The sequence below is a fragment of the Anolis sagrei genome, chromosome 5 (genome assembly GCF_037176765.1).
Source record: "Anolis sagrei isolate rAnoSag1 chromosome 5, rAnoSag1.mat, whole genome shotgun sequence".
Lineage (NCBI taxonomy): Eukaryota > Metazoa > Chordata > Lepidosauria > Squamata > Dactyloidae > Anolis > Anolis sagrei.
This window is the reverse complement of record NC_090025.1, coordinates 73,252,932-73,280,362: the sequence shown is the minus strand read 5'-3', so window position 1 is coordinate 73,280,362 and position 27,431 is coordinate 73,252,932. Positions and strand designations below refer to the sequence as shown.

The following is a 27,431-nucleotide window of genomic DNA, read 5'->3' as shown; positions in this document are numbered from 1 at the left end:
CCTCCCTCCAGGCAGACATGTGTTTGTGTGGGTAGGAAGGGTAAAGGAAAAGCCAGGAAAGGAGGGCCATCCATCTCCAACTATGCTATAGCAACGGGCAAGCCTCTTTACTTGGCCCCTGCTCCCCTCCTGCCAGCTTCTGCACGATTGAGAGGGAAAGAGGAAAGAGGTGAGTCAGGCAGAACTTTTCCTCCCTGCAAGACGTTTGTGAAAATGTCACAGTGTTCCAAGACATTCATCTAATGGTAAGAAAATTGTTTCAATTTCTCATTCTTCCCTATGAGAAGAAATAATGTAAAGACACCCATCCTTGGTTAGCACTTTGGACTTTGGGTTCTGGGACCAAATCTCACCCTTCTGTTGTCCTCAGTTCCACCATCTGTTGTTTGTTGGATAATAATGCCGGTCATGGTTTGTGATTTCCCAGCTTTTCTACATTTTTTCTTCCATTCAGAAAGATTGGAATGCTTCTCTTAAGCTTTACTTACTGGCTGTAAAAGCTGTAAGGCAAAATGGGCTGTAATGTTTGGCCTCCTGCTTTTTTCCTTTGTTCAACCAGTTGTATCAGCCAGAACTTCTTCTGGCCACCAAAGAAAAACCAGAAACATGTTTGACCCTTCTCTCAATTTAATTTGAATATACAATGGGGCTAATTACATACTTTCACAGCAGTGGTGAAAATTTTAAATTTTTCAACTCAATTTCAGTTTTGAAAGGACTATTTTTTTCTTTGAGGTGAGCTATTGGGTCAGTAATGTTTGGAATATCTCGCTGATGTACTTCTTTATTCTTTGTTGAAAGAATAGGAAGCATTGAAAATGTATCTGTGCTAGGACTCAGCTTGATGCTTCTAAAAATTACCTTTATCAAAATTTATCCTGACCAAGCTTTCTTAACTTACCTCGCATCCTACTTCATGAAATGATCTGGAGATCTCAGAAGTTTGCTCACATTTATTACTTCAGAGTGGCTTCATAACATTCCTTTTGGAAGCCAAAAGTTGATATCCTTGAGAATCCCATTCATACGTGAATCTCAGCTTCTCTGAAAAGCTTACATGGCCACCTTCAGCAAGTCACAGCCATACCTCACAAGATTGTTAAAGAATTAGGATGGGGTAGACTAATCTCATCCTATTTTTTTTACTCTCTCAAAACCCATTAAAGCTGACTGGGACACTCCCGCCTGAAATAGGGTGTATAGGCACATTGCATGGCATCCCTCCAAGACCTCCTTCACACAGCTCTTCCTTTTGAGGGATTTGATAAGTCATTTCAGATGCCACAGCAGAGACAACATTGCAACAGTGATCTCATCATACTATAGCAGTTGAAGTAAAGTGGAACATATTACAGAAGAAACCACTGAATGAAGGGTGTCTGGAGACTCCAGCAATGGTGGTTGATGGATCTTGTGTCCATGGGATGATAAATCCACTCCAGTATTTAATTGAGACTCAACAAGAGCTATCTAAGGTTGAATTCTGTTTCCCCAAATAGATTCAGCACCTTGGATAGCTCTGTAAAGCCTATTCAAAATCTATCATTTCCTCTCACACACACTTTCTGGCTTACTTCTCCATCCATGCAACAACTGATCTGGACTTGATCAGGGCTACTAGATCAGAAGGAATTTGGAAGAATCATCAAAATGAGGCTATACACACACACATACACAGATACTAGTAATCAGTGAATACCCAAAAAAAGCCCATCTCCTATAATGTCACACTTGCATGATGTAATTAGGTGTAGTGTTGACTGTATTATGTGCAAAATAACCCATTCACAATCTATTGACATGTGCCGTGTTCATTAAAAACTGTTTTGCTCAATGTTCTATATTGACCATTTCACTTCTGGCTTACTTCCCCACCCCTGCAACAATTGACCTAGACTTGATCAGGGCTACTAGATCAGAAGGAATTTGGGAGAATCATCAAAATGAGGCAATATATATATACACTAATAATCAGTGAATACCCAAAGAAAGCCCATCTCCTATAATGTCACGCTTGGGTGATGTACTTAGGTGTAGTGTTGACTGTATTATGTGCAAAATAACTCTTTCACAATCTATTGACATGTGCTGTGTTCATTAAAAATTGTTTCGCTCAATGTTCTTTATTCACTATTTTACTTCCCTCTCCCAACTAGCAGTCAATGTGACAGAAGATACAGTTGGCTGTCCACATCTACTGATTTCTCTTTTGCAGATGTGGCTATATGTGGATTTCAATAATGTGTTCTCTCTAGAAATCTCTTAAGTCCTTAAGCTAGATATTGACCATAGAGTTACACAGGAAGACCGAAAGATACTTATAAAGGACACTTCTTTAGGTGTTTTTGTGTTCTCCAGTGCAGTTCTGTGGTCACCTTCCACTGGCAGTTGTTTATAGATTCATGTTGGAGGGCCTAGAGAGATGTTCCTTTAGTTTAAAAAAGAATTTTTATTTTTAGATTTTCTACTTTCACAGGAGTCCTGTACTCCTAACCTTAACAAGTGTGGAAGGCTGACTGTACTGTCTGGAGGAGAATAGTGGGAAACATGGTGTCCGGGGCTTATGATTTGGGGAGCCCTGCTATCACATTCCCTGTAGCCACTCTATAGCCTCAAGTGCTGTCCAAGACTTTCTGTGAAATCAAATTTGACTCAGTCTTGAATCAGGGTTCCCATTCATAGGTTGGAATATTTGAAGGTGGTTATAGCTGAATGTGTTGTCCATTGGCTGGGCTTCTAAAGGTATTATAACAATACTTCTTTGGTATAGTGTACTTTGCCTTGGATTGCATAGGTTAATCAGCATTAAATGATGTGTAAAGTATTGTAGTTTACTTTGGCAACATTTCTTTAGGTGATTCCTCTTTTTGCCATGTTGATGTTTCTAAAGTAATCTGAACAGCCATATCAAACATATTGGAAGTTCATCTGGTATGGGGATGTATACAACATTGTCATGTACAATTCTATTCCATATATATTGACCACACAATTTCTCTAGTTTTCTCTTGTAGATTAATTGCTTACCTTAGGTATATGGGTGTCTCTAGCCAAAAAATATCAACATGCCATGTTTCTTTTTTAAAAATGATGTGATAATAGATGTTCAGATTGGAAGAAAATGGCACTCCTCCCAGAATATGCTGCCTGAAGCCTTTACTTTACAATATGACATAATAAGACTGGATCTGGTGAACTGGAAATGATTAATATGGGAGAGCAGCATAATTGTTCATTTTTCATATTATTTCAATATTTAGAAGCTTATCCCTCTAAAAGGAACACAGAAGAAGCCAATGGGAAATACCAAAACAAATGAAAGAATATTCAAACCAGCAAACCAAACAATATGAAATTTCACAATAAAAGACACTACAAAAATCTATCAATATAACATTTCATTTTAATACCTGAGTTTAGGGAGGATAGCCATAGGCCTGCCAATGAGATGGAGGCTTGCAGGAAAACAGTGTTTACTGTGTTTGCTGAGATAATTTCGTTTTATAATATTTATTAAGTTTCCAGTAAAACAATTAGACAATACATGAATACACACATAATAATAAAAGCAGGGAAAGGGAAAGAGAGGGGGAAGGATACAGAATAACAAGAGAGAGAAAAAAGAAAAAGAAAAAAACCCAATAAAACTGTGTATAAAAGTTAAATAACATCAAACTTATCCTTTGTTTTCTTTAACCAATTCTACTTCTTCCTTCAATGTTCTCTTCTAGTTCTCCCCCCCCCCTTCTCTTCATATTCCTCTACAAGAGATCAATTTGTCTGTCTGATTGGATTTCTCAAATTTTCCTTTAATAAAAATGTAATTTATTTAATTTATTGCTAAGATAATTTCGTAAGTGTGAATATATTGGAACTCTACCATGGATAGGTTATTTAGACCTTAGAAAAGTGTACAAGTTGTAGAGATGAATGGAATTATAGGAATATTTTCAGATATTTACTTGTGTTGAAAACCAGCAGGAAGCAAGGGTACCCCTTGGCTTCCATGTCAGTGGGTAATAAACAACAGCAACACTTGTATTCCATCCTATCTGCCCAAGGGGACTCCGGGCAGAATCCAGCATACACAGACATATGCAGACACAAGGCAAACATTTAGTGCCTCAAAACGATGAAACACAAGTGCACAGATAAAAGTAAAGGCTTCCCCTTCATCTTTGGCTCTGGAGATGGTGCTCGTTTCCGTTTCAAAGCCACAGAGCCTGCATTGTCCGTAGATGCCCCTAGGTCATGTGGCCGGCATGACTGCATGGAGCGCTGTTTAGTTTCCTGTTGAGGCAGTACCTATTGATCTACTCACATTTGCATGCTTTTGAACTGCTAGGTTGGCAGGAGCTGGGGCTAACATTGGGAGCTCACCACATCCCATGGAATTGAACCACCAACCTTCTGGTCATCAAGTTCAGTAGCTTAACGGTTAACCCCGTTGCGCCACCATGGCCGCTGCATAAATCTGTTCCAGGGATAAACCTATATTTTAAAGGCTTTCTTGAATTCTTGGATCCCATTCTCAAAATAGATTCAGCACCATGGATTGCTCGTTTAAAATCAACTGAGCAGATTCACTAGCCACCACACATAGAAAGGTACAGTAATATTATACACCTTATTTGGGCAGGAGTCCCATTTCAACAGGGTTGTGACAGAGAAGCCACTGTTCTTGATAGGGACCAAATTAATCTTCTGATAAGCTTGAATATTGAGTATGGCTTTATCACATGATCTTAAATACTGGGAAAGATAATACAGGATACATTCTTCAAGATTATTGGGACCCAATTATTTAAAGATAAGATCTAGCATTTTGAAATGGGCTCAGAAATTAACTAATATTGAATTTGGCTATTTCAAAAGAGGTTATATATCTGCATAATAATCCATACCAGGTAAACAGGTTGGGCACCGCAGTTTGCCCTTTTTGCTATCTTTTTTTATCAATTGAAGTTTGAAAACTGCTTTCAGAGGTAGCTGGAGTTTACTGTAATTTAATGTGAACCTTTACAATCCTGCATGACATGGAGTTGAATAGATGGCCTTTGTGGTCTCTTCAAATTTGATGTTTATGTGAGTCTATGAACTCTATTTTTATTTGAAGGATGCTCTTTATTCATTTTTATGGCTCAGGCTAGGGTATGTCAAGGTGAGTCAATTGAACAGGCAACCAAGTCTCTTTAAGTTGATTGAATTCTTTTCTTTCCTACAACTCTTCTATCACATGGGAAAGCAATGGGCAAAGGTAGATCAAAGGTAGTAGGGGTTCATGTTGTTTTATTTCATGTATGTCTTATATTTCTCTCAATAATCAACTTATGGCTTTTTTTTAAAAAAAAGCTAAAACATCAGAGTTAAAAACATATGAGGGATCTAATTTAAAACAACTTAGAAACATCTAAAACATAATGATGATGAAAAATGTACAGTAAAGCTCCCATAACCTTAAAACACATATTTATTTATTTATTTACTGTATTTACTGTATTTGTATACCGCCTTTCTCAGTGTATCGGCGACTCAAGGCGGTTTCCAACAAAAAAGTATACATAGTATCATAATATAATTTAAAAACATTAAAATTACATAAATCACTTGCCGACACCTGGGGAAAATTGTCGCTTTGAATTTCATAGGCTCTCCGGGTAATTCTGTGGTATCTTGGAGGACTTATTCCTAAAATGGTCTATCATGGTCATCCAGCATGGCTCTGTAGTATGATGGGAGTGGACATCAGGTAAATTAACAATGTTCAGTTGTATCCACATTATAAGGTACTTGCGGTCTGGCCTGGAACCTATCCCATAACCATATGGATATGGGAATCATATTGTATACCCCTGCCCAATTAAAAGACCTTTCTGATGTAACTAGTTAGTAGCTAGTCTCTGCCAGCAGAAAGAGACTAGAGAGCCGACCAACATGGTCTCCTATGGGAAGGAAGCCACTTAGGCCCCATCTACATTGCCATTATAATGCAGATTGTGTTGTGAATAGCATGTTTCAGTCAGGTCCAATGCAGAAGACACAATAACATTTGCACACAGGCAAGAGGAAAAAGAACGGATAACTTTACTCTTATCAGCAGAATTAAAACATAAACTTGCAGTGTTGCAAACAAAAACAAACTTACATAGTCCTTGTAAGTAATACAGAATAAGGCTTCTTCATCTTCATCCAAATGAGAGAGCAGTACAAATGGTTGAGCAGAATGCCTGAACAAAGGCTCCTCAGAGCAAAAGCTGAACTGTATTCTAAAACACATACAGTTATATCCTACTGGGTGTGGTCCAAACTTACTAGTTGACCTACATTAGCAGCTGCACATAATAATCAACAGTGTAAGGTTTTCTTTAACACACACACACACACATACTTAATCCTGTTACGACTTACTGTAACAGATTGAACTGGATTATATGACTGTGAAGACTCATATAATCCAGTTCAGTGCATGATCTGAGTTTACACGGAGTTCAAACTGTATTATATGGCAGTGTAGATGGCGTCTTTGAAGGCCTTCTCAGATGGCTTCACCTGTGACAGTGGTGTGGCTGAGAACCTTCCCTCAAGGACTGTACAACTCAAGCAGACTCATGAACAGAGATTTGTTCTTTCAGATAACCTAGACCTAATTCATAAAGGGTTTTATGGTGCATAACTGGCTCCTTGGAAACAAAGTAGTATGGTAGTTAAGTGAGAAAAGGCTCTCATGGAGGAGGACAAGCTGGAGCTCGCCAGCTCTGTTCATTCCAGATGGTGTTCCTTGCATAGACAACGCATTCCACCATTCTTCATAGTACCTCTGGGCATACTGATGCTTTTGTTTGTTTCTAATGCGGAGGTATTTTTTTGCAGACTTTTCCTAATCTTGGTTGTTTTACACATTGCTAACATTAATCTGCACTGACAGACATCTGGAATGAACTTGGTCAGCTGTTTCTTTTCCGTCAATTTTGAGGGTGTGTGTTTGCTGAACAGGCATGTTATCTTGAGTTCAAGATGATGTAAATCCAAACTCCCTTAGCGGTCCTCAGCAGTGGTTCTCAGTGCTTTAAGCTTGAATATAATGCATGTTCAAAAGAAAGGGACAGCACACAGGTTATTCTGCCCTGATCAAGCAAAAATAAAAGATTTATATCTAGAAGCTCTTAGGGGTCCCTGAGGGTATTGCACACCTTGAATCCAAAGAGACAAAGTATGAAGCACTGAATCTATCTTAAACTATTGAAACAATGTGATAGAAAATGTCAAATGTGTGTCAGTATTGCTAATGCTTGAGAGTTCTTTGCATTTTTTTAAAAAAATGTTTTTATATTATATATATAGACACACACATAGGAACATACAATCTTCAAAATTCAGCCGTCAAAATACAAGTATTTTTCCCCATCGCACCACCACCACATCCCCGTTTAGACACCGGTTACTTACCCCAGCCTGCGGATGTCATATATTATATGCTTTTAATGTATGGTGTTTTCGTTGGTTTCACTCCTTGTGTTTATTACATCGTTTAACCTTTGGCTTTGGTTGTTTTATAGAGTTTATTCTATTTCATGTTTTACCTTGATTGTTGTTTGAGTACTTCTGGTTACTGATTGTTTGCCATTTGTGTTATTTTTTGGAAACCACCCTGAATCCCTTTGGGGAGAGAGGGCGGATTATGGATGATAAATAATAATAATAATAATAATAATTATTATTATTATTATTATTATTATTTGGAACACAACAAGATGAGACCACAGCAAACAAGATCACTCTGCTGGCTGTTTTATTGGATCACACGTTGGACACTTCCCAAGTGTCTAGGACTGTGTGATGTTTTGGTGAATAATGCGTGCAGATCCCAGTAAGGTAGCCTTTAGCAGCTGGCAGATGGTAATTTTGTCAGCGCCGATTGTGTTTAAGTGCAGGCCAAGGTCTTTAGGCACTGCATCCATCACTGGGACCACCTTGACTGGCTTGTGCCACAGTCTTTGCAGTTCGATCTTTAAATCCTGAATTCGGAAGTCCCAGACTAGCTTCATGTGTTCATTTTCTGTAACTTTTTCAGGCTTGTGATCCCACCAGTTCTTTGTTGCAGGAAGATGGTATTTGTGGCACAAGTTCCAATGAATCATTTGAACAACGGTGTTATGCCTCTTCTTGTAGTCTGTCTGTGCAATCTTCTCGCAGCAGCTGAGGATATGATCTATTTTTTCATCTGCTTCCTTGCAGAGTCTACACTTGGGATCTGTTGTCGACTTTTCAAATCTGGCTTAGATGGCATTTGTTCTAATGGCTTGTTCTTGGGCTGCCAGAATCAGGCCCTCCGTCTCCTTTTTCAAAGTTCTATCCATGTTTTTTTCTTTGTCAATTTGGCTCTCAATTTTTCCCAGGAACTGTCCATGGAGAGCCTTCTTTTGCCAGTTTTCTCTTCTGCTCTGCATTGTGTTTTTACGGTATTCACTCTTTGTCTTTTGCACTTTAAGCAGTTTACTACTATTGACTTCCCTCAATGTTGGTTCTTGACTGCCTTATTATTATTATTATTATTATTATTATTATTATTATTATTAGTCCAGAGCAGGGGTCCACAAACTTTTTAAACAGTGGGCCAGGTCTCAATCCTTCAAACTGTTGGAGGGCCGGATTATAATTTGAAAAACACATGAATGAATTCCTATGCGCACTGTACATGTCTTATTTGTAGTGCAAAAAACACTTAAAACAATACAATAATTAAAATGAAGAACAATTTTAACAAATATAAACTTATTAGTATTTAAATGGGAAATGTGGGCCTACTTTTGGTTGATGAGATAGGGTTGTTGTTGTTGTTGTTGTGTGCTTTCAGACTTAGGTTGACCCTGAGCAAGGGCCGGGTAAATGACCTTGGAGGGCCGCATCCGGCCCCCGAGCCTTAGTTTGAGGTCCCCTGGTCCAGAGTTTACCTATGGACACATAATAACACTGTATTTCCATTGCATGCCTCTTTTAACCAACAAAGGAATAAATATAAATCTGGCGTGGTATATGCTGAGTCTGTAAGAGGCAACTTAGAATACCATACTATTTAAGAAACTAATAGGGAAAGGGACATGTGAATATATTTATTGCAGGGAATTCATTGTAGGTTAGTAATGTCTAATTTACCCCTCCTATGAGTCTCGCCCCATCTCAGTTCCAAACCTGTTACATTAACCTGTGTTTTTAAACTGTGATTTTAAACTGTTTTCTAATCTGCTTTTTAATAACTGCTTCACTGGGGAGCTGTGTTTCCCCTTCCCAGGGTGCTTGTGTCTGCTTTGTGCTGGTCAATGACCGTAATAAAGTTTTGTATTGCATTGTCTAATTTAAGCAGGTTTGTTTTTATAAGTAATTTAATGTGCTCCCTCTTTTTGTCTGGTATTATCATCTCTTCACTCAAGCTGGAAATTTTGGGTTCTGACTATGAGAGCGGCATTGGTCTCCTCACCTAACTAGCCACTTAGTGTCACTGCCAGGATTTTGAGGCCTAAATCCAAATTGTAACCTCAGCTTCCAAATCAGTTGTTGCTTGCCAAGTCAATAAACCCCAATGATTCAACAGGGTTACTTGGGATTTCGATTTCTACAGAAGATATCCAGCGGTGTCCATGAGAGCAGTAGGGTGATAGTTGACGGCTACCTTGTTTCCATACAAAAAGAGGCTAGTAGCACAGAAATCACAGGTCTAGAGAACGGAGAAAAGTGAATGAGCAGAACCAGTTACCATTAACACCAGTTGGGCAGACACCTGAACTGGTTCTCAAGACCAGGAGTGGTGCACTTTTTTCTCAAACCCTCAATCTACAGTTCTTAGAAGGCTTCCCACCACTTAGAAGGAGCGGTGGGAGGTTGAGGCATGTATACTTTCTAAGCCCTCTTCCACCTTGCTTGTCTTATTCAAACACAATCTTCCTGACTTTTTCTGAGTAGGAACAATTCCTGCTAGAGGCTTCTTTACTTTCCAAAGACGTCTGTGGGTGTTCCTTTTTTCCCTGAAATCCAAATATAGACCATGTATTTTCAGCTTGATCCACCAGGCTGTGCCCACACAAATTTCATTTACTTTAAAATATTCCTTTTAACGATTTGGGGGTAAAAATTTTCCATCAGTGATCACATAGATTGAGGTATTTCTTTGAAGAGGATCAAAGGAGGAAAGTCCTTCTCTCTTTCTGTCTCATCTGCAGTCGTTCAAAATGATCAATTTGCTCAAGAAACCTTGTAAGTAAAATATCTCATTCTTTGAATTATGGAGCATGGAGGGATCTCTAATTCAGATGTACATTGTTAATGTTAGCTGATTTGTGGCTTCGTGTTCAGATATCCCTTTGGAAGATGATTGATGCAGGTATAATATGCTGTGTTTCATATTTGCAAGTCTGAGCTGCTGTTCGTTTTCATTACGTGTTCTCAGGGCTCTTTCATAAGGATGTGTGCACAGTAGACTTGGAACAGTAAGAGGATCAATTTGTTTTCCATTATTCTGGTATTCGCTTTAGTAGATAACTTGCATTATTATCGGCTGCAGCTATTTGCACATTAATGGGAGAAATTAGGCACAAGCTTTGACTGACATGTAGTTTTGCAATGAGTTTGTAACTGATACTCTTGCTTCCTTTTAAATCATCACATTTTGATCCCATATACTAGAAAACCGGGAAATGTATCTAAAAATTAACAGCATACCTGACCTGTTAGCTATTTTTTTTGTCATAGCAAGACCCACTTTTTAAAAATATGCCAGTTGAAGATTAATTGAACATCTCTTTTCATTATGATGAGATTAAATTATAAGTGTGGCAGCCAGCTACTCTCATGAACTAGAAGTCTTAATACCTCGTCTGCTAATCACCAGAGAACATTAGACTTCAAATCTCTCCATGGACTGAATCTGGTTCTTAGTCTCAAGTAATGTGGACCCATCGATGGCATTTGATAAATCAACACTTAGTAAGCTCTATTGAAGTAATGCATCGATTCCAGAGTAGCGATTTAGTTGTACAATATACCATCATGTTGTGACAGCAGAAATGTTACTGGTCAATGTTGTTGTTACTGGTCTGTGTTGTTGTGCTAACAACATAGACCTGTATACATCCACCAAAAGGAAGTTCCGCAGAATTCACTGAGACCTAGTTCCATAAAAATTTATGTATGATTGCTGTCTAAGGGAGATTGCAAACAGAGGCAATATTTCTAATGTGTGTAGGAGCAAAAGCAAAACCAATATCGCTCAGTGTTCATTGCATTCTTTTTAATCGGGATTATGCTTGGAAATTCACCAACAGGATAAAGCACTGATTTAATACAGATCCTATCATTTTCTACTAAACAAATCTTAGCGCGACTGTAGGCTCCAGGCTCGGATCAGGAGAATAAGGGGGAAATGAAGGAATATACTGAAATGTTGGCCACTCTTCATGCAATTAATTTGTTCTAATGACTTATGATAAACATTATTCTGAATTAAGAAAGGTGTTGGGTCTGTTTATTAGGAATGTCAAAGCATGTGCAGAGATTCCTTGGGAATAGACTAAGCCAGTGTTTCTCAACCTGGGCATCAGGACTCCTGGCGGGGTCAGGAGTTGGTGTCAGAGGGGTTGCCAAAGACTATTAGAAGACACAGTATTTTATTTTGGTCATGGGGGTTCTGTGTGGGAAGTTTGGCCCAATTCTATCGTTGGTGGGGTTCTTAATGCTCTTTGATTGTAGGTGAACTATAAAACCCAGCAACTACAAATCCCAAATATCAAGGTCTATTTTCTCCAAACTCCACCAGTGTTCACATTTGGGCATATGGAGTATTCATGCCAAGTTTGGTCCAGCTCCATCATTGTTTGTGTCCACAGTGCTCTCTGGATGTTGGTGAACTAAAACTCCAAAACTCAAGGTTAATGCCCACCAAACACTTCCAGGATTTTCTGTTGGTCATGGGAGTTCTGTGTGCCAAGTTTGGTTCAATTCCATCACTGGTGGAGTTCAGAATGCTCTTTGATTGTAAGTGAACTGTAAATCCCAAATGACAAAATCCATCCTTCCCCCATAACCCCACCAGTATTCAAATTTGGGCATATTGGGTATTTGTGCCAAATTTTGTCCAGTGAATGATAATATATCCAGCATATCATATATTTACATTATGATTCATAATAGTAGCAAAAATACAGTTATGAAGTAGCAACAAAATAATTTTATGGTTGGGGGTCACCCCAACATGAGGAACTGTATTAAGGGACTGCAGTATTAGGAAGGTTGAGAAACACTGGACTAAGTAGTTCAGCAGTTTCTTGACTTTCCTGTGTGTTTTAGATCTTCAAAGGAGCATGCAGTATACCACTTTAATTTCTTTTCCTCCTCCCTTTCCTTAATGTTAGAACAGCTTGGTATCCACACCTGTATTTTGCTTTTTAAATGATTCATGTTTCCTTTGTAGTCAGATGTTACAAGTAACCTCTGATTTTGAGGGGAGACATGAGACAAAACACTTATCATTCAGAGGTGGAAATGGATGTTCATTTGAAGCTGGTCTATTTAACCCATGGTATCAATTCAGGCTGTCTCAAAATCCTGGAGCCGGGGGGGGGGGGGGCTCTCTTTATTGTTGTCAGTAGAACTTTAAAAATACCTGGTGTGTGGGTAGAGTCAGGAGAAGCTAGGGACCTGATGTACCTGGACATTGTGTGTAAACCAGAACAGGCAGATCAGGATCTGAGGACAAGCAAAAATGTTTCCCCTTTAAAATACTTGGTTGATTCTCAAAATATCTGAAATCCAAAGCTATAACAAACATACCAAAACGGCAGGTGAAGTATTTGATGATTAGCAATAACAACTCTGGATCTTACCCCAGGATTCTGCCAGAATCTCCTTTATCTGGGTGAACCAGGGACTGAACCTTAGATTTTCTGTATACAAATCTTACATGGCAGGAATTTGGCTAAATCACCCTTGTGGTCCTTTCCAACCTGATCATTCTCTGAGCCTATAAACTCAGGTCTAAGTCCCTTTCCTACTTATCTGTTAGCTGTTTCCATTTGTCTGATAAATAGAGCAACTCCGATGTGCCTCCTAGAAGGTTCCATATTGTGTTAGTATCTGACTCAAAGTCTGGCTTCAACCCATACTCCATCACACACACACATCTTCCTGCCTGTTTCCATGACACATTTGATAGAAGCAAGCACAATCTCCAGGGTCTTCGATTTTTACATTGCACTGGATCAAGTGTCCCTCATGAGACATGTGCCCACAATCTTCAGGAATGCTGCCAAGTGAATAAAGGGAATAATATGTAAAACATCACTTTTATCTTTTGAACCACAACGCAAATCATCATTTGGCCTTTTGCACTGTAGACATGAATTATAATGAAACTTTTGCTTTATAACTCTGTGTGTGGGAGTGTAGCTTGTTAGTAGAATCACATTTTTCATACTGGTGGACTTATAAAAGGGTTGGTTTTTTTGGGTTTTTTGCACTGTAGTTAAGAAACATTCTTTATCCATCACAAGAAGCAACCTTTTAAAATTTTATTTTAAATAATAGTTTAGCCCATTTATGGTGGCGCAGTGGCTTAAAGCACTGAGCTGCTGAGCCTGTTGACTGAAAGGTCGCAGGTCCTAATCTGGGGAGTGGCGTGAGCTTCTGCTGTCAGCCCCAGCAGTTTAAAAAATGCAAATGTGAGTAGATCAATAAGTACCGCTCCAGCAAGAAGGTAACGGCGCTCCATGCGGTCATGCCGGCCACATGACCTTGGAGGTGTCTATGGACAACGCTGGCTCTTCAGCTTAGAAATGGAGATGAGCACCACACCCCAGAATCAGACATGACTGGACTTAATGTCAGGGGAAAATCTTTACCTTTACCTTTACCTAATAATAATGATGATAATAATAATAATAATAATAATAATAATAATAATCACACATAATAATAATAATAATAATAATCACACATAATAATAATAATAATAATAATCACACATAATAATAATAATAATAATAATAATAATAATAATAATAACACATAATAATAATATCACACAGTCCTAGACGCTTGGGAAGTGTTTGACTTGTGATTTTGTGATACGAAATCCAGCATATAGATCTCGTTTGCTGTGACATACTGTGGTTTTTTGTCAGTAAAATAATAATCATCATCATCTTTATTTGTACCCTGCCCCCTCTCTCCATAGGGACTTGGGGTGGCTGAATTACCACCCCAAGTAATACAAATCACCTATTACAGTACTGGATGTTGTACTGGATACAGTATCCACATTTCCTCAAAAGTCTTCAAAGCCTTTCCAAATATGGAATATTTACCGATCTTCGTTAAAATTGTAGAAGAGTCTTGGGGGGAAAATATTCCATAGATCCTCCACACACAGTGTGGTATAGCGGTTTGAGCATTGGACTACAATTCTAGAAACCAGAATTCGAATTCACGCTTAGCCAAGGAAGCCCAATGGCAAACTCCCTCTGAACAAATCATGCCAAGAAAACCTTGTGCTGGGATCACCTTAGTAACCATAAATTGGAAAGGATTTGACAGCACACAATAGCACTTCATTTTCAGGACTTGATTGATTCTTTTGGTGGAGATCCTGGAATGCCAAGATCTTGCCATGAACATAATAAGTGATAACTGAAAGGTCCTGGATTCAGAGTTACCTTGGTAGAGAATCAGGACAACTTAAGGTTTGGTACAAAATGATGTACCAGTAGTATATAACTCCCCAAAATGTTACAAAAATATGTAAATGTTACAAAAATATGCAGGAGAAATACTGGATGTGTGAATCCCAAGTATATACTCTTTTCCCTATGTGGTGGAATAGCAAAGAATTATTGGAAGGAAATACAAGAAAAAAAAATCAGAAAATATCATAAATAAAAATACAACTAAAACCAGAATATTTTTATTGGTCATTACAGATATAGATTTGGATAAAAATAAAGGTATATTTTTCAGTTACTTTGTGACGGCAGCCAGAATAATTGATGTACGAAATTGGAGAATGAAAGAAGGACCATCAACAGACTAATGGCTCTTGAAAATAACCGAAATAATGAATATGGATAAACTAACTCAGCTATTAGCAACTCACCACAGCATTGTCAAAAAAGTGACAGATTGGACATTATTTAAAGACTATATGAAACAAGAGAATACAACATTGATAATGTAGCTTAAAAAAGATAGAGAGATAAGTTGTTCTAGGACCCATTTATATGCCCAAATAGAACAACATCTTTTTGTGGTCCACTGTATTGGTCAAATTCTCCTGCAGTACCACATTGGCTCCTTGTCAGCTTTTTTCACTGCCCACCCTTTACAACCATAAACAAGAAATGAGAAACGCAATGGAATGGACAATTTTGCCTTGGTTTTCAATTATGCTTTAAGGTCTTATCTAGTTTCTTCTGCTCAGACTTTCCAGGTCCTAGTCGTCTGATTTCTTGGCAAGTGTGTCCATTTTGATTAATGACCGAGCCATGATACAGAAAATCTTCAATTATTTTTCAATTATGTAATTGTTTCATTTTATGTCATTTATATCTCCATGGCACCATCTTCCCGTGCTGGTGAGATTGCATGCTTCTGTCAGGCAAGAGCATTGCTGCTGGTAGTGTCTCCCATATCAGACAGGCCTTTGCTGAGGTCTAAATGTGCCAAAAATCTATTGGGCAGCATCAGTAATAGAGGGTGACACTGGCAAAGGATCTCACAGGTCCCTTCTACACATGCCCTAAAGTGCAGAAGAAACCGGGATAACGGGTGGAGGTGTTTCATGAAAATGTGCACCATTTGGATTAACAGCTGAAAAACACGTGTAAAAAAGGTGTGCTTCAAACCCAATTTCAGCTAGAAATGTGCATATTTGCATGACTGTATATTACTGCAGTCTTGGAAAACATGTGACTTTGTTCTTACATGCTGATGTGCACTACTCCGGCGCATGTGTGCATTTTAAAATCCTTAAACAGTTTATCTGAGCTGTAAACAAATGGAGCCACGGACACACAGGTGGCTAAATGGAAGCACAAATGGAAAGCAATTACAATAAGAACTCTCTGCAACCATTCCTTCCTTCTGATCTTTATTAAATTAAACAGAGCTTGAATTTACAGTAGGATGAGGAGAGATAATATGAAATCTGCTTGTGTGTACATTTATATCTCTACATGAGCACATATGAGGTTCAGCACATCTCAGAGATTTTTTTTAACAAAAGTCAATTTCCACCAGGTGTCCCCCTTCTATCTTGCAGATTTCTAAAATCCACCAAAAAGGAAGATATTTTTGCGCAGCAAGCAGATCTTACCCACATCCCATGCACAAGACACACAGACAACAGTAAAAATGAAAAGAAAAATCTTTAATCTTAATAGCAGAGATAAAACACAAACTTTCAATGTTGCATTCAAAAAACAAACAGTGCAAGAAACTTACATAGTCTTAAGTAACACAAAATAAGGCATCTTCATCATAAGTCAAATGAGAGAGCAAAAGCATAAACCTTGAGTAAACAGCTATTCCACGATAGCCTCCTTTAGAGCAGCATAACAGCTTCTCTCCAACCTACTCCTCAGAGCAGAGCCTTTGAGCAAAGATCTCAGAGAAAAAGCTCTCCAGAACTGTATTCTAAAAAAAAACACCATACAGTTATACCCTATCGGGTGTGTTCAAGATTGCTGGTTGACCTACATTACCAGCTGCACATAATAATTACCATCATAAGGTTTTCCTTCAACACACACACACTTGGTCCTGCTACAACTTACTGTAGCAGATATTAGGATGGTGAAGGTCCATTTACCAGGAGTAACAGGTCTGTGTTGGCCCTTGCTGTCAAGTTCCATGATTTTTTTGCCCCACTTATTTGTCCTGCATTTTGACATTGTCTGGAAGTGCCCTTAGAGACAGAGACAGTGGCACCATAACTAACTTTATTAGTATTGCACACAAGGAGGCACCAATTTAGCTGTTTGGAATATCCTTTACTATGAAAACCTTATAATGACAATCCAAAAAGAAACAAAATACAGTGCCAGAAGATGACACTACCAGGTCAGATGGCACTCGGCAAGCTCCTGGGGTACAGCAAAGGGCCACTGTGAATAGTAGTGTTGCCAATGATGCAACATTCAACTGTTGATGTTCTTAGAGGTAAAATAAAAGTCCAAAGCTTGACAACACATATTATAGGAACATGGAATGTGAGGAGCATGAATCAACGGAAACTTGACATACAAAGTAAATTGAATGTGTGTATATTAAATACTTGGGGCAAGGGAACTTAAGTGGACATGATGGGACATATTAATTAGCTGTTTACAAAATGTTTTACTCCAGAAATGAAAATCTAAGACAAAGTTTGGCATTATTAGTGAGGAGAGATGTAGCAAAAGCAGTCAAAGGATATAATGAAGATTAAAAAAAACAGTGAACATGTGACTGTTATGAGAAAAAATAGTCCATCTAGGACAGAGGTTCTCAACCTGTCCCCAGGTGTTTTGGCCTACAACCCACAGGCTACTGATCTAAGAACGCTGATGCAGTTTGGTTTTGATTGAGTCAACTGGGAAAGGAAAGATTAAGTTCTCTAGTCTCCTCTTCTGTCTGATGAGTTAATAAAAGGCATACTTTTGCACTTTGCATACAGCTCTGCGGCAACTGAAGTAAGTAGAGATCGATGAGGGAAAGCAAGCAGAGCAGAGGAAAAAATGGAAATTTTAGAAGCAAGTTAAAATATGGGACAACAGAGGATTAATTAGTACTGCTGAATAGGGACAGTTGAAGAATATGGATATGTGCATAGGAGAGAGAGAGAGTGTGTGTGTGGGCAATGTGGGTGTGAGTGTAAATGGTTCTGAGAGACTGAGTGGGTGAGAATAACATCAGACAATTTGCATATTTTCCCTTTTTAAAAAAACTGTTTTCACCCTTCTTTCCAGAAGCAAGATACTTTTCACAAAGTTGAGGGGAAAGAAATAATGTGGATTTCTCAGTAGGAGTATTTGGAATCCTCACTGTGACCACCAGTGGAGAGACATAGCAGGAGGAGCATGAACTTTTACTTTGGGAAAATGGCATTGACTCCTATTAAAATCTCCCTGAAAGTGCAACTGTTCAGTTCTTAGAATGTTTGTATGACATACATGTTGCTGGTAGTGTTGTTTACCAATTTCTGACCCATGACACACCTATCACAGGGTTTTCCAGGCAAGATTTGTTCAGAAGAGGGTTGCCATTGCCTTCTTTTCAGGTGAAGATAGTGTCTTTTCTCAGGTCATCTTTTGAGTTGCATGGCTGAATATGGATTCCAATCCTGGTCTCCAAAGTCATAGTTAAACACTCCAGTGACTACACTAGACTGGATCCTTGAGCCATATGCATACTTCTAGAATCATAAAATCATAGAGTTGGAAGAGGCCTCATGGGCCATCCAGTCCAACCCCCTGCCAAGAAGCAGGAAAATGGCATTCAAAGCACTCCTGACAGATGGCCATCCAGCCTTTGTTTAAAAGCCTCCAAAGAAGGAGCCTCCATCACACTCCAGAGTAGAGAGTTCCACTGCTGAACAGCTCTCAGAGTCAGGATGTTCCAAATGTTCAGATGGAATCTCCTTTTTTGTAGTTTGAAGCTATTGTTCCACGTCCTAGTCTCTAGGGAATCAGAAAACAAGCATGCTCCCTCCTCCCTGTTACTTTCTCTCACATATTTATACATGACTATCATGTCTCCTCTCAGCCTTCTCTTCTTCAGGCTAAACATACCCAGCTCTTTAAGCCGTTCCTCATAGGGCTTGTTCTCCAGATCCTGGATCATTTTAGTCCTCCATAACCATAATATTTCAGAGACCTTTCCTCTTTTTTATGCTAACAAAAAAACTTTAATTTTGCCATTTTCTATAAGGGACATTATTTTGATGCCTTTGTATGCTTGGATTTTGGTATCCGCAGGGGATTATGGAACCAAACATCAGTAAAAATCAAGGGTCCATTATATATCCTTAGGAGTACTTTACTGTTCCTGGTTTGATTCCTGTGTCCCAGTTTTGCAACTGTGATCTTAAAGCTACTTGCTTCACTTTTTCTATGCAAATGTTTCTTTGCGAATAACCACCCTTTCAGCCCTTTGTTTTGAGGAGAGCTTGTCACAGCTGGACACTTTCTGTTGCAGATCCAAGATTGTTTTCCTATGTTGCTGTCCCCCCTTCTCTCACATACTATGCACTCTTTACTTTGGAGGCTGCATCAGAATGATTTTGCCAGTGTTTTTCTGAGTTCAAAAGACTGTATAGAAAAGTAGCTCTAGTTGGCTCTAGTTGGCTCAGTCTACAGGGCCTCCTTGGTTTCACCTGTGTCAGGACTGATTCACTTCTGTTGATCTGGGGACCAATTTTCTCCCTCGGGGAACTTTTGGAAGATGTGTGGATTATTAACAATGCAAAGAAACAAGCCAAAAGACAAACAAAACTCTAAATCAGAAGTGACCACAAATACATTTCTTGTTTGAAAAACTGTGTGTCTGAGAGAGGCGGAGTGCATATAGTTTTAGGATCAAACCTGGGATTTAGGGTGATTTTCCCTTTGGACAAAAGTTGATCGTACTGTAGAACTCTGGAGGGCCTAGACATTCCTTGAGAGAATGTCCTCAAGAGAATCATATCTGTGAATGTTCAAATTCAAGCTAAACTTGCCAAGGTGGAGGGTCAACTGTACTTCTTTGCATTCACATGTATCATGCATAATGGTGGCACATCACATAGACAAAGGAAAGTGAGGCAAGCACGTTCTTGCTTGCTTCACTCGCTTGCTCTAGAGTTTTTTCTGCAAGAGGGTACATCTGTGTACAAGTCAACACACACATAGGCAGCATATTCCGAAGGAGGATTTGGAACGGAGTCAGCAGCTTCCTGAGAACACTTGTTCAGTTCTAATGCTGCTTCTGATCAGTTCCAGCACCTCACCAGCGTTTGCAGCTCCTGAAACATACAGGCCCATACGATTGCATATTTCTTGCAACAATTTAGGCTATGCTTTCTTTCCACCTCCAATGGCAGGTAACATGGGCTCTATTCTTGAACAGCTCCTCTTTCCATGCTCTCCAACATTACACAGATAAAAACCAAGACACGCCTGGCCAAGTTACATTAGAGAGTGGTCAAGATGGCAAGTGTTATTAATGAAAAAGAACATACAGGCTAGAAAAGGTTGCAGCAGCAGCTTGTTTTTATCTGAGCTTTCTGGGAAAGGCAAGGTTTTGTCTTGACGGGTTTCTGGGCCCAATTCAAAGTGCAGGTTATTACCTACAAAGCCCTATACGGTTCGGGAACAAGCTATCTTCAAGACCACATCTCCTTCTATGAACTGGTGCATGTCCTAAGATCTGCCGGGAAGGCCCTCCTCTCAATCCAATCTCTGTCTCAAATGTGGTTGGTGAGGATGAGAGAAAAGACCTTCTCGGTGGTGGCTCCCCAGATTTGGAATGACCTTGGTAAATCAAGGACTTAGTGAGTTGCTTCACTTCTGCACTTTATGAGGACTGCTATTGTATACAGCCACTATTTTTGTAGCTTTCTTGGGTTTTATGGTATTTCTTAAATTAATAGGGTTTTGATGTTTTTTAAAGTATAATTGGGTCAATTTTATTGTTATTAATTTTTCACTTTTCTGAATTTTGTTGTTTTTTTATACTGTTGCACTATTGAGTGCTTTCTGTGAGCCGCCCCAAGTCCCTTTGGGGAGATGGTGGCGGGATAAAATAAAGCTTTATTGAATGAATCAATTGCATGCAAATTACAATTGAGTGCAAATTACACTGGGTTGTAGCAACTGATGTAAACCTCAACGAAAGGAGAGAATAAGAGAAAAGGGAAACTGGGAGATTTTGAAAACAGCTGAAAGAGCAGGCAAACAGTAATTTATATAGGGCTAACTGGAAATGAGTGACCCCAGTACTTAAAAGAAAAGCAGAAACATTTAGATGGCAACTGAATGAATCATTTCTGCAAAAAGAATGATATAATTAAGAACTGTAAACAAAAATGGAAAGAAGTTTTTGAATTGAACTTAAATCAAAGTACAGATATTCAAATAGCATGGGATGCCAGTAAAGCTTATATTAGAGATTATTTTATCCATTACAACTCAGAAATAAAAATAAACCAAAAAGGCTTTAAATAACCTCAGATGAAATTAAAAATAAAGAAGAATTAAAGCATAATCCTTTGAATTTAAACATTCTAACTCAAATAAAACTCCTACAAAAGCAATTATCCATGTTACTGGTCAGTGAATTAGAAACTAGAATGAAGAGTGCAAAGCCGAAGTACTTTGAATCAGTTAATAAAATAGGAAAGGGGTTAGCATACAAATTGAGGAAGAAAAAGCAAAAAAATGTAATGGCTAAAATGTAAAATGAGAAAAAAAATATATTAATGGATGATATCAATATTCAATAGGTTATTCAACAATATTACAGTAATTTATATAAGGCTGACCGTATATTTCTGGAAGGCACAGACAGCTACTTAATCCAGCAAAAGTTGCCAAAAATTATTGAAGCACAAACACAATTGACCAATTGGCTGATAACACTAAAAGGAATATCTGAGCCTATAAAAAAAAAAAACACTGGGAAAGCACCAGGCAAGGATGGATTACCAGCATCCTAGTATAAACATTTTGAAGATGAACTTGGGCTACTGCTTCAACAAGCAGTGAATTCCATACTTAAACATGATATATACATGAAACATGATGAGAAGCTAATATTGTTCAAATACCTAAGAAAGATCAGGATTTAACTTTACCACAGAATTATTGAGCAATATCTCTATTGAACAATGACAATAAATTATTTACAACCATCCTTGTTGAGTGACTGAAATGTTTATTTGTCAGGATCAATCTGGTATTTTGCCTTAAAGACAACTGTGAGACAATGTCAGCAATGTATTGAATATTTTGGAGTATTTGGAGAAACATAATGAAAAACAAGTGGCTTTGATCTTTTTAGTTCCGACCAGACATCAGACAATGGAGAAAAGGGATAAAGAGATGAATAAGGATACAGATTTTGTAAAAAGAGTTTCTTTATCTTTGTTAACCAAACTATGATTATAAACCGACACAAATCCCCAGGGTAGTTGAGGTGGGGAAACTGAGCTCTTTCCAAGATTTCAGATTAGCCGAAGTCAGGGGCCAGTGTGGTACTGTCTCAAAATTGCCCAGTGTCCTCTATGTAAGTGAATGACTATCACTTTGGTTTTCCTACCTTTTCTTGAATCATGTTGCATGTTTAGCTATACGCATTCCTGCAGTTCTGTGTTAGAATAAGTACTTGTACAAATCTTTCTGGAAATTAAATCGGTTTTCCTACTGAATTCTCCTGGTGAACCATCTGTTATTGCTTATATGGCTTCTTGACTTTTTTTACCCTTCCAAAAGGTTTTTCTGTACAATGTGATATGAGGAGAAATGGAGCCATTCAGTACATAAAAGGATTTTCCCGGCATGCTTTAGGAAATCTGACAGGCTCCGACAGTAATCTGATGTTGCTTGGTAACTAGAAAAACAAGAGCATTTCAAATTGTAATTTTATTCCATGCAGGATTTTGATTGCTAGGAAGGTTGGCAATTCTCTCTCTCTGGGAATTATGAAGAAGATAACTGCTGCTCACTGCAAAATTACATCTGTCTCTGTAAAATTTTGGTATTTAAAATTGGCACATCAGAAGTTTTGGTATAAACAAACGATTGTGACTCAATACATTTGAAAATCGGATGCGACATTGATCATGAACCAAACTGGCACGTGACTGCTGCGGGAAAAACCTCAACCTGTGCCAATTCTCTGCTGTAATTTTCAGCTGAATACTTCCGCATATGATTAGGGTAAATTAAACTGGTTTATTAATAAGGTTTTTCACAGCTCGTAAAGACTGCTACAGCTTGTTTGAGTAAAAGGGGTAAATGAGGATGGCACCGAGTTAGGAAAACTGGATCATACCTAAACAATGCCCAGGTAGTTCTCTGCATGAACCTTGGGGTGCATCTACACTACAGAATGGATGCAGTTTGACACTACTTTAATTGTCATGGCTCAGTGCTATAGACTCCCAGGAGATGTCATTTTGCAAGTGTGCTGATGCCTCACCAAACTACAAATCCCCAAATTCCATAGCATTGAGCCAGGGCAGCCACAGTGGTCTCAAACTGCATTCTTTTTACAGTGTTCCCTCACTTATTGCAGGGGTTCCATTCCAGGACCCCCCTAAATAAGTGAAAATCCACAAAGTCGGGACACCATATTAATTTAAATATTTGTACATTATTTTATATATTATTTTCTAAACTGTGCATCCTTACCCACCTCCCAGCCCATCCTAAGGGCATCTGCCTACCTCTCTGGCCTCCACAGACCCCTACAGAGCCTCTGAAGCCACACAGGCAGCAGCAGGCTAGGGAGGCAGGCCTTCCCCGCCGCACCTCAGGCCTCCGCACTTCCGGAGTCCCTGGCCTCCACTGAATGTAAATATTTTGTATTTTATATTAATATTTTCAAAAACTTGCAAAACAGTGAGTCTGCTAAAAGCGAACCACGAAGTAGCAAGGGAACACTGTAGATGCACCTCAAGAACCCTTTAATGACAAAGAATTATGGCACAATGGGTCTAGTTTTACTGCCATGGCTGGAATCTTGGGATATGAAGTCAAAGTTTTTTGGCTGAGGATCCTAAATACTCCTCCCTAAACTACCTATCCCAGGATTCCATTGGATGGAACCAAGACATGTAAAATGAAATCTTAGTGCTCTAATGGTTTGTGAAAGGTCCCCAGCTTTTTATAGTTATACAGCCATAAACCTATCAACCTATTTTAACAATCAAATCCAAACACTTGCCATGACCTTTGCTTGTGTGTATGTGCCCTTACAAGTGGCCTGTCAATTTTTGACAACCCCATTAATTTCATAAGGCTACCCCACAGTCATTATTTAATAATAATTAGTCAAACAAATAATGAATAAAACAAAGTAGCTTGTTTTTAGGGGACAGAAAATGAATGATACTCTAAATTAGGAGATTACAACCATATTGGGATTAGGGGCACAGGGCAGCCATTAAAGTAAAAAAAAACCCACACACACACACATTTTAAAAAAATAATCAGAGAGAACATTTATTTAAGAATTTGTGCATTTTCCAGCATGACTTCTGCTGCCAAATGATCGCAGAACTGCAGTGGAGGATCTGGAGAGTTTTAGGACCTCATCACATTTGGAAAATTCCCCTTTGTAGAACACTTCACTGATGGAGCCAGAACGGAGCTTGTCGGATCTCATCTCATGTGTTATAAATAATTTCCCCACACTGGAAAAGAATATCCCACTTCTGACACCAATTTGTCATGAATTACTTTTCAATAACTTTGAAGCATGGGATCTTTTTATTGCAATTTCCAGAGTGAGAGGCTATATCAGATTACAGAAAAACATTTAGACAAAGAATGACATTGGACATACATACGTACAGATTCTATGCAACTACATTGGATTCACAATTACATGGCTAACAAACAAACAAACAAACAAAGGAGAATTACATTTTCACTCAACATTCACGCAACATATACATGCATTCATCCTCAGGCATTCAAATATTACCATATCATTTTTCCCTCCTTGGAGAAGCACCTGTTAGGCCAGACCCTGCTTTCCTGCAGCCTGCCAATGCATAGCTCCATAACTTCAAAACTTCTTTCCCTAAGAACAATGCCAAGGACCAAATCTCTGTTTTCCATAAAGCAGAACCTGATTCCCTGCACAAAATCCGAGAGTTCAAAAGCACACTTCTTCTCTTGAGAAAGAAGGCCAAAATGATCAGACTGCTCCCTTGCAAATCTGCCTCTCCATGGTGCACTATCTCTCTCCTTCCCATGGAGCAGAGCATAGCAGGCGGAACAGACTCCTCAGGTCTGCCACACTTTCAGCATTATTAGATTGAGTCTTTTATAGGAATATTCTGCTGATGTAGTCCCAAAGTTGTAAATTAATGATAGACTTCTTCCATCCTGGCTCCATCTCAGTTTCCTGTCCAGATGTTGATTCTTCTTGACTGGTGTTGATCTTATGTTGACTTCCTTCTTAACATTGTAATCTTTCTGTTATCACTGTTGCAGTTCTTATCAGAGTTTACTTTTTAGTTCTTATTAGCAACTTTTAGTTACAGTCCAGCAAGCAGGTAGTTAGTTATTTCAGGCCTTAATATTTTACTGGTGCCCCCAAAATTATTAACTCCATACTCCCACACATCATATTAATTTTACATTTATCAAATCTACACATTGAATTTCTTGTGACACATGACACACAGCTATTTTCAGCGGAGCTCCGTAGTGGCTGCGTCCACGAAGTGTTCTATGACAGGGAATTCTGAACATGGAAAACTATCCATGTTTAGATTATGGGCACAGCATGGGAGCAGGCTGGAAAGGTACGTGTTCCGGCTTGTGATAAGCAAGTGGGCAATGTGGGCCACAGGACAATGGATCGTGCTGCTGTCTCATGATTTTCCCTGCTGCCCTACAGATTCCCCTGCATCAAGGACCTCCATCTGATGAGATCCCTCAAGAGGTGTTCACTCTAGAAATCTCTAGGTCCTCCAGCATGACTGGAAGACATTGAACTTTGGAGTCACACAGAAGGATGCAGCTATTACTAGAGGGGACATTTTTAATCAAATCTGAATAATCAAATCAACGAAAGTCAAAACTGTAAATGTGGAGGGATGGCTGTACTTGATTTCCAATGGAATTAAAATGACAACCAAGGGATTATGCAAGAAGCTAATTTCTCTTGGTTTATGTCAATGATAGTTGCCCTATTCACTATTACACACAAGATTAACCTGAATGTATGAAGAGAGGAAGCAGGCTATTCTGATTCCACCCCTCACTGCTTCCTTAAAAATGCTTTACAGATCAATGAAATACTAGTTTCTTTCTTTTCTTTCTTTTTTGTTTTTTTCCTTTTATTTTCTTTCTTCTTTTTTCTTTTCTTTTTGTTTTATTTTTCTTGAGACTTTTGCTAATCTTCATACCGCCAGGTGTAGAGCTTTCTGTTTCACTTAGCTCTTCACTTGACCCCTTATCTAATGATGTTATTTCTGGCTCCACAGACTAACCTTGGAGCTCTGCGATGTCTGAACCAGTTTCAAATACCGGTTTCAGTGGATGGTTGATCATTCCTTAAACTTTTATTTGAGCTATTTACTTTCCCATAGACTCTCAATGAACCAAGACTCCACGATCCTTTTGCTGCCTTCTACTAATGTACTTTCTGCGTTACGTGGTAGTTTGATGCAAACACTTGCTTATTAGTTGAATAACTGTTCATCATTGAATATCTTTTGGTTATTCTTTGTTTTCCCCCTTTTCTGTTATCAATAAAATGCATATGAAACGTAAGTCCCATTTCCAAGATATCTCAGTCTATATATGCATATATTCTAAAAACTTGAAAAATCCAAGGATTTTGGATAAACGATACACAACCTGTATTATAAATAAGTAAATATCAAAAATGTTCAATCCTAACTCTAAAGGAGAGGAACAAATTTAAAAACATGCTTTTCTTTTTATTTCTCACCACTGCACTTCTTCCTTCGTATTCTTTTAGACAACAACAGGATTAGAGTAGGCATGCAATGCAGCTGGGAAAAGTAACAAAAAGCCGAAGGAATTGTACTATATGGAACTCAAATTATTATAGAAAATCTTTTTCAAATTATATTTTACAAAAGAGGGAGGACTCTCTTCCCTTTGGAAGATGACCTACATATTTCTCCTGACTGGCACTGATAAAGTGTAAGCTTTATTTAATGATGAATAATAACTCCAGAAGGAGATGCTCTGTATTTTAAAATGGCTGGCTGTTGTGATAAATGTGAACATCTTTGCAAACTGAGCAAACAAATGCCAGCCAGAATACGTGAAGCCTTAAGGCCACAGAATTTGCTCTTCATTGCCTTTTTTCAATTTGTGCTAAATTATTTTTATATCCTGTTTTTTGGTGGATGATCATACCCAGGCTTAAGCCTTCCGTTTTACGCACTGAGCTCTTAAGAAGAAAGCACTGAATCAACATTATGTAAGCCAAGTACTGTTTTTCTGTAGTCTTTGTTGAGTAGTAATTTCTCTTCTTTGTGAATATACGAGGGTTGAATGAAAGGTAATGCCTCCATCTTTGTTACTTGGGTTTGAATGGGAATATTTTAGTAAATCAAACACAGAAATAATCCTTAGAATGTGCTCTTTAACTACCACTATTCACTTTTCCACATAATCACGAGACAATGGGATACATTTCTGCCAACGATGAACAAGTTTTCT

The 27,431-nt window shown here is 38.5% G+C and overlaps 1 protein-coding gene across 3 annotated transcripts in view; it reads left to right on the top strand.

The window, feature by feature from the left end:
• The window catches only part of CRACD (capping protein inhibiting regulator of actin dynamics), a 177,412-nt gene that overhangs the window by 90,425 nt on the left and 59,556 nt on the right, over positions 1–27,431 (top strand). Inside the window, exon 1 of one of the 3 annotated variants that reach the window (XM_060778545.2) lies at positions 10,089–10,248. The exons of the other annotated variants lie outside the window; for them this stretch is intronic. Coding sequence (XP_060634528.2) covers positions 10,224–10,248 — 25 coding nt within the window. The 5' untranslated portion in view covers positions 10,089–10,223. Of the gene's footprint in view, positions 1–10,088; positions 10,249–27,431 lie in introns of those variants that run through there. 3 annotated transcript variants of the gene reach the window in all.